Source organism: Suricata suricatta, chromosome 17, assembly GCF_006229205.1.
Source record: "Suricata suricatta isolate VVHF042 chromosome 17, meerkat_22Aug2017_6uvM2_HiC, whole genome shotgun sequence".
Lineage (NCBI taxonomy): Eukaryota > Metazoa > Chordata > Mammalia > Carnivora > Herpestidae > Suricata > Suricata suricatta.
Window position 1 is genome coordinate 1,941,608 of NC_043716.1, and position 10,977 is coordinate 1,952,584.

The 10,977-nt window shown below is 66.8% G+C and overlaps 1 protein-coding gene across 1 annotated transcript; it reads right to left on the minus strand.

Moving 5' to 3' along the window:
- Nucleotides 1–96: 96 nt before the first annotated feature.
- NEURL4 (neuralized E3 ubiquitin protein ligase 4) lies at nucleotides 97–10,735 on the minus strand. The gene is made up of 29 exons (XM_029928785.1): nucleotides 10,649–10,735; nucleotides 9,424–9,868; nucleotides 9,127–9,192; nucleotides 8,674–8,972; nucleotides 8,399–8,510; nucleotides 8,227–8,315; nucleotides 7,446–7,518; nucleotides 7,067–7,331; nucleotides 6,685–6,866; nucleotides 6,502–6,587; nucleotides 6,218–6,380; nucleotides 5,921–6,119; nucleotides 5,745–5,821; nucleotides 5,559–5,637; nucleotides 5,092–5,261; nucleotides 4,871–5,002; nucleotides 4,400–4,545; nucleotides 4,088–4,312; nucleotides 3,893–3,991; nucleotides 3,638–3,808; nucleotides 3,274–3,438; nucleotides 2,599–2,757; nucleotides 2,158–2,337; nucleotides 1,977–2,064; nucleotides 1,763–1,870; nucleotides 1,529–1,673; nucleotides 1,256–1,368; nucleotides 1,006–1,171; nucleotides 97–728 (listed from the first exon to the last, which is right to left on the minus strand). Exons 1-29 carry the CDS (start codon nucleotides 10,733–10,735, stop codon nucleotides 524–526), a joined length of 4,494 nt encoding a protein of 1,497 aa, XP_029784645.1. The 3' UTR covers nucleotides 97–523.
- Nucleotides 10,736–10,977: the final 242 nt, after the last annotated feature.

The following is a 10,977-nucleotide window of genomic DNA, read 5'->3' on the forward strand; positions in this document are numbered from 1 at the left end:
CGTCGGCCAAACCCCGTTGGCGCGGGCCCGGGGCGCGCGGAGGGGGCGGGGCGAGGCGGGGGCGGGACGCGAGAGACAGAGGCCGAGGCGCGCGCGCTCAGGGACGGCGTTTATTGGCTGCTTGGAAACCCGCGTCCGTAACAACTGGACAGAAGCCCGCCTTCCCCGCGCGCGCCCTCCCCGCCGCCCGGCGGCCCGGAAGCGGGACCGAGCGGGGGCTGGGCTGCTCGGGATTCACAGTAACGGGAACGAAAACGGAAATAAATTAAGTGATATGGGGGAGGGAGTCCGGGGAGCCTTGCTCCCCAAATCAGTGCATGAAAGGGGGGGCTGCCGGTCCCGGCTCCTCCTCGCCCACCACGCCGTCGGGGACGGCTCTGCTGCCGTGGGTGGAGTCTTGCTCCCGGGCCCTCGCCGGGTCGGGTCGGGTCGGGCCCCACGCGTGCCGAGGCAGCAGCCCTCACTCGTCACTCGGAGACCCGGGCCGAGGGCCCCACTGTGCTTGTCGTCGCCAGGCCGCCCCTCAGTCCACCCGCACCAGCAGGGCATAGAGAAGGGTGGCCCCCTTCTCCTTGGTCACCCACTCGAGTTCAGCTGGGCTGAAGTGAGGGTCCGGAGGTTCTCTGACGGCGGCCGAGGGGGGCCCAGGGGTGTAGGAGCCAGGGCGCACGCACACCTGGAACGCCACCTGGGCCTGGTGCGTACGCTGGGATTTGGGGTCCCGGAATCTGTCGGGCGAGAAGCAGAAATCCCGCCGTGAGGCCTCTGGCCCCGCTCCTCCCCTTGCTAACTGCACTGCTACACAGGCCCTGCGGACTCACCCCCACCTTGCAGGGGCCTGCCCCCCCCCCAGGCCGCTGCCCATCCTGCTCCCCGTGTCCGCTCGACCACACTTCTGAGCGACTGCACCCCAGTTTTTCTTTGTCACCTCCAACAAAAGGAAATGCTTCTCACACAACAACGTTCTAGCGTGGGAGGAGGCACGCCCCCGCCCCGGGTACTCACTGCACTTTGGACGCCAGGGTCTCGGCCCCAGCGTGCTGCAGGGACGGGGAGAGCAGCACTGGAGGGGGCTGCTCCTCCCGGGGAGGGGCGCAGTTCTCACCCGGCTCCTCGAACCCCACCCCGGGCTCGCCCTTCAGAGGCCGGCAGCTCAGGATGGAGGCGGCGCCTGGGACAAGAGCGGCAGCAGCGTCAGGACGCCTCCGAGGCCGGACTGGCCGCTGCCGCCCCCGCCCCCCCCTCCGGCCCGTACCTGCTCCCAGCTCCCCTCTGTCCAGCACCCTCCGCACGGCGGCCACGTGGCTCCCGTGATATGCCATGTGCCACTTCTTGGTGAGCGTCCCAGCTTCCAGGCGGGGATTCACCCTAGGACACAGACAGGGCAGGCTGGACAAAGGTCGCTGGCTCCCCAACACTGTCCCCTCTGTGGAAAGTTCAGCCACGTCCTCCACGCACCTCCGGGGAACCTCCTTCCTCTGGAGGGAAGAACAGTAAGGGAGCCCCCCCGACCCTGGCCCGCACATACCTGAGGTTGAACCTGCACCAGCCGAAGGGCAGGGCGTACTCCCGTGGGGGCTCCCCACGGCGCCTGTGCGTCTCGTCCCCTCGCAGCTTCCGGCAAGACTCACAGTAGCACAGGCTTCTCCTGGGCGGAGGCAGGAAGTAGTCCTCTGCAGGAAAGCAAGGGGGCAGGCTGGGTGCTGCGGTGCCCAGCGCTGCCCTGGGGGACGAGGCGGGTCCTGGGGGGCCAGGGACTCACCGGGAAGCAGTAGCAGCTCCTGGAAGCGGGAGCAGAGGGCATGGTACTCGCAGCTCTGGAGAGGGCTGGTGGCAGGGGGTGGCCCCCAGCACACGCCCTCTTTGATACCTGTGGGTGGGAGGCAAGGCCATGGGTGTGGGAGGCAAGGTCACAGGGGTGGGGGGGAGGGCAGGGCTGCCCAAGCACACAGGGCAGGGCTCTGCAGGTGCCTCACCATCTACCATGTCAGCTTTCTCCATGTCCCCTTGGGTTCCTGTACTCTTGCCACTCACAGCCCCTGGTTCAGGACTCACGATGGTTACCTGCAGGGGAGTGTGGGATCAGGGATCAGCCCCTGGGGCCTGCCCGTCCCCTGGCCGGGCACCCCCTCCGCCCCTTCCTCCGTGACAGCCAACCTGCTCGCACTGGCCATAGAGATCCACTAGGGCATGGCAGGGCTGGGGCACGTCCGGGACGGCCACCCCCTGGTCCAGCCCGTTGACGTGGAGGTGCAGCCCCCCAGAGCTGTCCAGCCGCAGTCCCAGGACGGTGCCTTCAGGACATGTGTCCAGGTTTGGCCCAAACTTCTCACAGATCTGGGAGGAGAGACCTACTGTCTTCCCAGAGATCAGGCTCCCACCGTCAAGAGCCAGGCCCACCCTTCTGCTTCCGGGTTGCCAGGCCCTGCGCTTTACCACCACACCTGCCCGCTGCCCCAGGATCCACCCCCCCTTCAAACGCCTGCAGTTCCCCTCCCCTCCCCCCACGACATCCTCCGTGGCAGAGGAGTCGCACAATAGGCCTGAGGGTCCGGACTCAGGCCCCGGCCCTCTCCCTTCTCTCTGCCCCCTACCCACCTTGAGACCGTTGTGGAAGATGCCCCGGCCCCGAAGTAGCCAGGCCGCCCGCTTGAGGGCACAGGCAGACGCGGGGAAGTTGAGCCTCTCGGGTGGACACGTGATGACGCCCAGGACCAGGGAGGATGTCCACTGCCGGTTCAGGAAGTCTATCCGCACCTGGGGGACCCGGCAACTACTCCCCAGTCACGGCCCACTGGGAAGAGGCCACCCACCAGGCAGACCCAGGCTCCTCTACCCCGGGCCGGTGGTGCGGGGGCGATGGCACCTCCCATGGCCTGGCCTGGGATGCTGCCCTTCCAAGGCCCAGAGAGACAGCAAACTACAATTCCACTTGGCTCTGTCCTGGTGTCAGCCTCGGTCCTGTCGCCGAGTTGGTAAAGGTCCCTCATCCCTCGGCTTTGTGGCTCAGCTCATCTCTCCGCTCGGAACGACCAGCAGAAAAAGGCCTCCCCCCTCCCTCTGCAGGGCCGCGTCGGCACCCTGTGTGGGGCCAGCCCCTGCCCGCTGCCGCCCCCACCAGTCAGCAGCTGAGGCTTCCTGCTAGCCCATCTGCACCCCCACTGCAGGGCCCGAGCCTGGGGGGCGCGTCCTCAGCTGCAGGGGGGGCGTCTCCAGGAGGGCCGGCCGCGCCGCCCCGAGCAGGAGGAGCTGGGGGGAGGAGGTGAGGCCCACCTGGACCGGCAGCTGGGGCACCAGGGGCTGGCTGACGACGACGATGCCCTGGTTGTAACTGGCGACGCGCGTGGCCGTGCGGTTCCCGTTGGACAAGAGAATGTTCTTCCCGTGGTTCTCCAGGAACTCGAGCGCCGTGTGCATCACGGCCACGTCGTTCTGGCCCTGGTGTGGGGGAGGCGCCGAGCTGCTGGGGTGCTGGTCTGAGGGCCAGTGCCCCCCAGGCCTGAAGGCACGTACAGGGGTCTCTCGCGCACGCGTCTGCCCCCTGGGGGTTGGGTCAGAGAGCCCCGGGACAACCTGGTGTCCCGCGGCCGCCAGCCACCCGTCCACGTGCCCCGCGCGTTCCGCCGGGGCCTCTTACTCTCAGGCCGTGCTCCTCCCCCTCGTCGTCGTCCTCGCCCTCGCTGCCGGTGTCCCCGGTGTCCGAGCTGGGGGACGGGGGCTGGGTGCCCTCGGCCTCCTCCAGCCTCGTGGAGCTCACCACAGACACGCTCCGCACAGGGCCGTACAGATCCAGCACGGCCCACACGTTCTGGGGGCACACGCGATGCAGGAGTCAGGGGTCCGTGGAAGGCCGCGAGCCCGCTCCCCAAACTCAAGCTGCCCCTGGGTCTACCTTGGCCACGCCGGTGGCTGCCGGCCCCATGTCCTCGCCGTCTACCAGGATGTGCATCGTGTCGTCCGCCCCCCGGCGAATGCCCACACGGCTGCCCACCTAGTGCCAAAGCGAGAGGGGCTTGGATGCCTGGCCTCCCTCTGCCCGAGGCCCCCCGCCCTGCCTCCACCCCGGCCCCAGGGCCAGCCACCTCACCCCCAGCCTCTCGAGGTTCCGGCCATAGTTCATCCTCTGGAGCTGCCCGTCGCGCCTCACTTCACAGCTGGACACCATCCAGGTGGTCTTTGTCCGGAGCTCGGGCAGGGAGGGCGGCAGCCCCGGGCCCCCGCCCATGCCGGGCCCCATGTCCCCGGGCGCCAGCGTGGTCAGCCCCAGCCGCAGCGAGCCCGCCCACTTCTCGTCCAGCTCATCCACTTTCACCTGAGGGAGTCAGGAGGCGGTGGCCAGCGCTAGCCAGGGGCAGGGGGACGCGGGGCAGCCCGCCCTGCAGGGGGGCCCACCGCCCACCTCAAACACCTCCTCCGTCTTGAGCTCCTTGGTGCTGAAGACCAGGCCGTGGGCGTAGCCGGCCGCGCGCACCGCCCTCCTGCCGTCCTCTTCCAGAGTGACGTTCTTGCCACACGTGCTGTGGAAGCGGTGGGCCACGCCGGCCACTGCGGGGGAGCAGGGGCACCGGGAGGGGAGGCTGGGACTGCGCCTCACGAAGGATGCAGAGCAGAGCTCCCGGTGAAACCGGAAGTTGCCGTAAAGGCCCTGTTTGCCATCAGTCCTTGGGGGCCTCCCGGCGCCTCCTTCGCCATGAGAGGTCTGCTCCCAAGGCGGGTATGCCTGGCCCCCAGCCTCCTTGGGGCAGGACGCTGCCCCGGCCCTTTCAGCCATGACCCCCTCCCCTCTCCTCAGCTGCTGCCTACCCTGGCTCTTCCCCCACTTGGTGACAAGCCGCAGAGCCCGCCTGCCCGCCCTGCCCGCCGGCTGCACCTGGGGAGTGCAGCGGGAAGGACTTCTCAGTGGCCGTGTTGCTGGTCGCCAGGCTGTTGTCCATGGGGCCAGTGGCATTGGTGATGGACACTTGGACACATTGGCCATAGAGGTCCACGACCGCGTACACCTCTGGGGAGGAAGTGAAGGCGTCAGAAGACCGACAGCCCACGGGGGCTGGCGTCGGGGCGGGCCGGCAGCCACAGCGCAGTCACCTTTACCCGGAGGCAAGCCTGAGCAGGCGGCGCCTTGGTCCTGGCCATTGATGAAGTAGTGCAGGTCGCCCTTGGCCGTGCGCATCATGCCGATGCGCGCCCCCGTGCCCAGCGCGTCCAGGTCACAGCCGTAGTTGTTGCGCATCGTGTTTCCGTCTTGCATGATGGCCGTGCCGCTGGAGGGGTGAGAGAAGGGGCCGGTGAACCTCCCGCCTCCTTCCCACACGGGCCGCTGCTCAGTCTCTGCTCCTCAGGACCTTCCGGTGCCTTGGCCTGGGATCCGGATCTGGGGTCTGAGACCCAATCCTGTCTCCTAGGGCCCTGGGGTCCCCCAGGGGAAAGGCGACAGAGCCGCCGCAGGGTGCAGGGCAACGTGGGAGGGCTTCTTAGCCCTCAGGTGTGTCACTGTCCAGGGCCACTGGAGGCCCCAGACCTCACCCCCTCCCCCGGGCCCGCGGAGCAGGCCATCCCACCTCAACATCCACGTGTCATAGTCGATGTCCGTCATGGTGTTGGGGAATTCAAGGTCCTCCGGCCGAATAGCGGTCACTCCTAGGAGAGGGCAGGGGTAGGGCAGAGCCAGGGGCCCCACAGTGGGCAGCCAGCAGCCCCCTGTGACACGCACAAACACATACACGCACCCGCACGGGGACCCTCACCAGCCTCAATGGAGCCTGACCAGCGGTCCACCATCTTCTGAATGACAATCTCAAACAGCTCCCCATCCCGCAGGGCCCTGCCGGGGACAGCAGGGGACAGCGGGGGACAGCGGCAGTCAGACCGGCCCTGCTGCGGGGTGGCGGGGGGCTGGGGGCGCAGAGTCCCGGGCACTGACCGGTTGGAGATGACAATGGCGTCATTGAACTCGCTGCGACAGTTGTGGCGGAGCGCGGTGCGGCCACCGTTGGTGATGACCGCGTTGCTGCCGTGCAGCTGGTGGAAGCGCAGGTCGGAGCCCCCGGCCCCTGATGATGGCGAGCTCGGGGACACCTGGTTGTTCCCTTCGGGGAGAGGCTCCGGGACTGGGGGCACCTCTGCACGGGCGGTCATCACCCGTTACACTTACAGTGGTCTCTGAGCAACCCCTCCCCCCGGCTGTCCCCACCCCATCCCCGCCTGGCCCGGCCCTCACCCACGTCGTCCACAATGGTGGCCTGGGCTGCCTGGCCATAGAGGTCCACGACGGCATAGACGCCCGGTGGCACGTTCCAGGCTGCAGGGCCCTGCGTCATCCCGTTGACAAAGAAATGCAGAGTCCCATCCTCCCGCCGCACCACGCCCACCGTGTCCCCTGCCTTGGAAGAAGGGGGGGCTGGAGTGAGGAGTCAGGCACAGCTCCCACCTGGGCTGGTCCTACGGCAGCCCCCGCCGCCCCGGGCCCCGCCGCTGCCCTCTGGCCGCCGCGCGCTCTCCCACCTTGAGGCGGTCCAGGTTGTGCCCGTACTCGTCTAGGATGGTCGTCCCGTTGTGCATCACCCCGTTCCCGGTCATCATCCAGGTCCCTGGGGGGGATGAGGAGCGACAGAGGACGTGAGCGGGGGAGGGGCCAGGGCTGCTCCCCGGGGCCCCTGCCTGGCCCTGCCCTGCCAGGGCGCTCACCCGAGCGCAGGTTGGTCATGGTGGAGGGCAGCTGGAGGTAGGCAGGGTTGTGGGTGGTGACGCCGATCTCGATGGAGCCGGCCCACTTGTCCACCATCTTGTCGATGCGCACCTGGAACACCTCCCCGTCCCGCAGGGCCCTGCTGCTCAGCACCACGCCGTGATTGAAGTCGTCGGTGGCACTGAGGGCACAACACGAGGGGCCTGAGGCACCAACACGCGGGCGCACCCCAGCCCGGCCACGCCTGCCTGACACCCGCCACGGAGACGGACGCGCTCACCCCCGCCCTCCACGAGGCACCCCCGGCCTAGGAGCCCAGCCCTCCCCACCAAGCCCATTAGAGCCCCCTGAGCAGGCCTCTCCCCACCCCGAGGGCCATACTGGGGCCTCAGGGCCGTGCGCCCCTCGTGGGTGATGGCCGCCTTCTGCCCGCAGTTCGGGTGGAAGAGCAGGCGCTCGGGCTCGGCCTGGGCGGCGGGGGCGGCCCGGCGGAGGGCGCCCTCGGGAGACAGCGCCCGCAGGATGGCGTTGTTGCGGCGCAGACGGTCGCTGTGGTTGTTGTTGTGGACGATGGTCACCTTCACCGCCATCCCGTACAAGTCCACCACGCCGTACACCACCGGGGGGGTCAGCGGGGTGGCCACGCCTGCGGGGGCGGAAGGGAAGGGTGTGGGGGAGGGGGCGTCAAATGCAGGGAGACCAGCCGCAGAGAGAGGCAGGGGAGTGAGGAGCAGAGCCGGCCCCGGGCGCGCAGCCGTACCCTGGTCGATGCCGTTGATGAAGAAGTGCAGGGCGGAGTTGGCCTTCCTCGTCAGCCCGATGTGGTCGCCCTCCTGGTCAAAGCAGAAAGAACAAAAGTCCATCCCAGTGGAGACACCAGACTTGTCCTGGTCAACCTGGATCAGAGTTGTCCTAAAGTCTTCCCCCCAGCCTAGGCCACAGGGGCAGCGCCCCGAAGGTCCTGAGTCTCAGCTCCCGGAACCTCCGCTGCGAGGCAGGCACCGAGGTATGCCCTCTTACAGACACTGCCCGAACCACCTCTCAAAGGAGTCTAGAAACTGCTACTCGTTTTAGGGGCGCCTGGGGGGCTCAGTTGAGCGTCTGATTTCAGCTCAAGTCATGATCTCACAGTCTGTGGGTTCGAGCCCCGCGTCAGGCTCTGTGCTGACAGCTAGCTCAGAGCCTGGAGCCTGCTTCTGATTCTGTGTCTCCCTCTCTCTCTGCCCCTCCCTCGCTCACTCTGTCTCTCTCAAATAAAATAAAGACATTAAAAAATTGTTTTAACTTAAAAAAATAAAAAAGGAACTACTACTTATTTTAAATAGTAGGAAAAAAGGGTGAAAAAAACCAAACAACCAAAGAGCATGAGTCCGTCGCCTCTGGTCAGCACCACAAACGGCCCAACTAAAAACCCTGACTCAGAAACCCAAGCGCCTGGCTCCCAGGCAGCCCTGCCTTCCCAGAAGCTAACAGCCTTGCTCTCACCGGGGAGACCACGGCACGTGGGCAGGGGCGCAGGGTACCGGGCACCCCGCCCTCACCTGCAGCTCGTCCAGACTGAACTCACAGTACTCCCGGCGGGTGCCCTTGCCGTTGGTCAGGATCCCACAGCCGCTCATCATGATGGTGCCTGGGGGAAGGCGGCCGCCCGGTGAGCCCACCGGCTTCCTCCGCCACGGAGGGCGCCCCCACGCTGCCGCCGCCGGCTGGTACCTGACTGCAGGTTGGTCATGGTGGCTGGGTACTCGAGGCTGTTGGGGTTGTGGGTGGTGACGCCGATCTCAATGGAGCCGGACCACTTGTCCACCAGCTTGTCGATGCGGATCTTGGGACACCAGAAGGGGGAGACAGGGGAACGTAAGTGCAGAGAAAGGCCCCTTGGGCCGTGCACCTCTTCCTTGGGCCCCTGCCCTTCTAATGTCAAGGATCAAGCCCCATCTTTGGCTCCCGGAGGACGAGACACCAGTCAGAGCCTGGATCTTGCGCACCTCAAACATCTCGTTGTCCCGGAGCGGACGGTTGGTCATGACCACCCCGTTGTTGAATTCGTCCAGGGGCCGCCGGCGCTCAGCCGTCTTGTTGTTGTTGCTGAGTTTGATGAGGGTGCCGCACTTCTCATGAAAGAGCAGGGCGTCGTTGGAAGTGAGGACGGGTGAGGTGGCAGCACCACTGGACCCCAGTCCTTCCCCGGCCGGGGGGGAGCTCAGGTTCACGTTTAGGAGCCCGCCGTTATAGGCAGACAGGATGGCGTTGCCCACCACTTCCGAGAGCTCCATGCTGGCAAAGTCTACAGCAGCAAGGCCGGGGAGGGAGGGAAGCCAACATGAGCCCGATCCCCTCCGGTTCGCCATTCTCCCCCTAGCCCTCTCCTGAGGTCCCTTCCCATGTCTGGTCCGCCTCACTTCCCACTGCCCTTCCCAGAGCCTCCCGGAAGCCCTCACCATTATGCGACTCAAAGCTGTTAGGAAAAGTCTCCGGCCGGGCCTGCGCTGGGGACACCATGAAGGCTGGGGACCAGGCGGGATGGGAGGGGAATGAGGGTCCAGCCCCTGCTGCAGGGGCCCACAGCCAGGAGACCCCCTCCTCTAGGCCCTGCGTTCCCCTTCAAGAGACTCGGAGGGGTAAGGGATCTGAGCGGCCCTGCCCACACCCCACCTCGTTTGTCACTAAGCGCCCCCCACCCCTTCAGCCGCCCCTCGTGCCCTGCCCCTCCGTCAATGCCCTAGCTGTGTTCTCACCTTCTTCCCCTGGGGTCCCCTGTTCGGTCAAGGCAGAATCTTCAGGGGGTGCGGAGGGCTCGAGGGGAGGTGCAGGGATGGGAGCAGGGGGGCTGAAACCTGGCTCGGGGGGCAGCACGGTGATCTGGGTGCACTTGCCGTAAAGGTCCACCACGGCCCAGACACGCGCCGGGAGGCCGGTGGCGGCCACCCCGCAGTCCCGCCCGTTCACCCAGAGCCGCAGCTCTCCGGCGGCTGTACGCTCCACGCCCACGCGGTCCCCTTCCCCGAGCTGGTCCAGGTCCTGACCGTACTCCTCCAGCATCGAACGTCCATCCCTCAGCACCGAGCAGCCTGACACCACCCAGGAGCCCCCTTTGAGCCCTGTGGCGCTGCTCGGGAAGTCCAGCACGCTGGGGTCCAGTGCCGTCACCCCAATCTCAATGGAGCCACTCCAGGAGTTGACCTGTGATAGTGGCGGCGGACAAAAAACTCAGGATGGGCCGCCACGGGTCTCCCACCACCAGGAAGCCACACTTCACAGACCACTGTGTCCCCCCGCTTCCCACGTCTCAGACAGCCAGCTGGCTTTTCTCTCTTGAGGCTCGAGACACTAAGCCAGAGGTATGGTCCCACAAACAACTTCCCGGACTCTGTCTCAGGGACTGTTGGGCCCGCTGTTTCCTAGCAACTCTGCTCCCTACTCTGGCTGCTTGGGGTCAACGACACCATCCCTGTCCTCACTGTCTGGGCTAGGTTCCCTGGCCGTAGCCCCCTGCCTCCTCTAAGTGCCGGTCTCTGTGACTTCACCACCCAAAAGCACAGCTCCCCGTGTGCACTCTCCTCCTCCCCCGGCCCAATTCTCTCCTAGGCTTTGGCTCCATTCAGATTCACACGCTCCCGAAGTCCATCTCTGCGCACCTGGCCTCTTCACCGATGGACACAGACGAGGCACACCTCCCTCTCCCTCTCTCTGAGCGTCCCTCCTCGCCCATCCTTCCAGCCTGAGTCTACCCTCCGATGCTGTGCACTTCTCCTGTTCTCTCCTCTCCTCCTATCAGGTCGCTGACATCTCTCCATCCTCGCCTCCCAGAAATCATTTCAGGAAACCTGTTCCCCAATCATTCCCGTGGCTGAAGCACCGTGTCCCTTCCCTGCTCCTGGGTCTGGAGGAAACTCAAGCGCTCCTTATCGCTTGTCCCTTCGGACTGAACGTTTCTACCTCACGTTCCCGCCTGCCCGTCACCGGGTGCCCAATAAGGTCCATCGGTTCCCTCTCGGTGCCTGGCGACGGGGCTGCCTCCCGCTCGCCCCCTCCCACCACCCTCCACATCTCGGGTCCGCGGCCCCAGCTCCGCACCTTGCGGTCGATGCGGACGGTGAAGACGCGGCCGTCGCGCAAGGGCTCCCGGCTCAACACCAGCCCGTGGTTAAACTCCTGGCCCGGCTGCTGCCGCCGCGCGGTGCGCCCACAGGCCGACAGGCTCACCAAGCGCCCGGTGCGCGGATGCAGCTCCCCGCCGCTGCCCAGTCCCCCGCCGGACCCCGGCCCTGGGCCGCTCCCGCCGGGGCCCC

What these genes read in the sequence shown, in the direction of transcription:
- NEURL4 (XM_029928785.1), bottom strand. Translation starts at nt 10,735, where the DNA reads ATGTGGAGGGTGGTGGGAGGGGGCGAGCGGGAGGCAGCCCCGTCGCCA. An exon ending in GGGAGGAGCACGGCCTGAGA is followed by an intron (nt 3,439 to 3,637) that starts GTAAGAGGCCCC and finishes CCCCCACACCAG; the next exon opens with GGCCAGAACGACGTGGCCGT. An exon ending in TGCCCCAGCTGCCGGTCCAG is followed by an intron (nt 2,758 to 3,273) that starts GTGGGCCTCACC and finishes CGGGTCCCCCAG; the next exon opens with GTGCGGATAGACTTCCTGAA.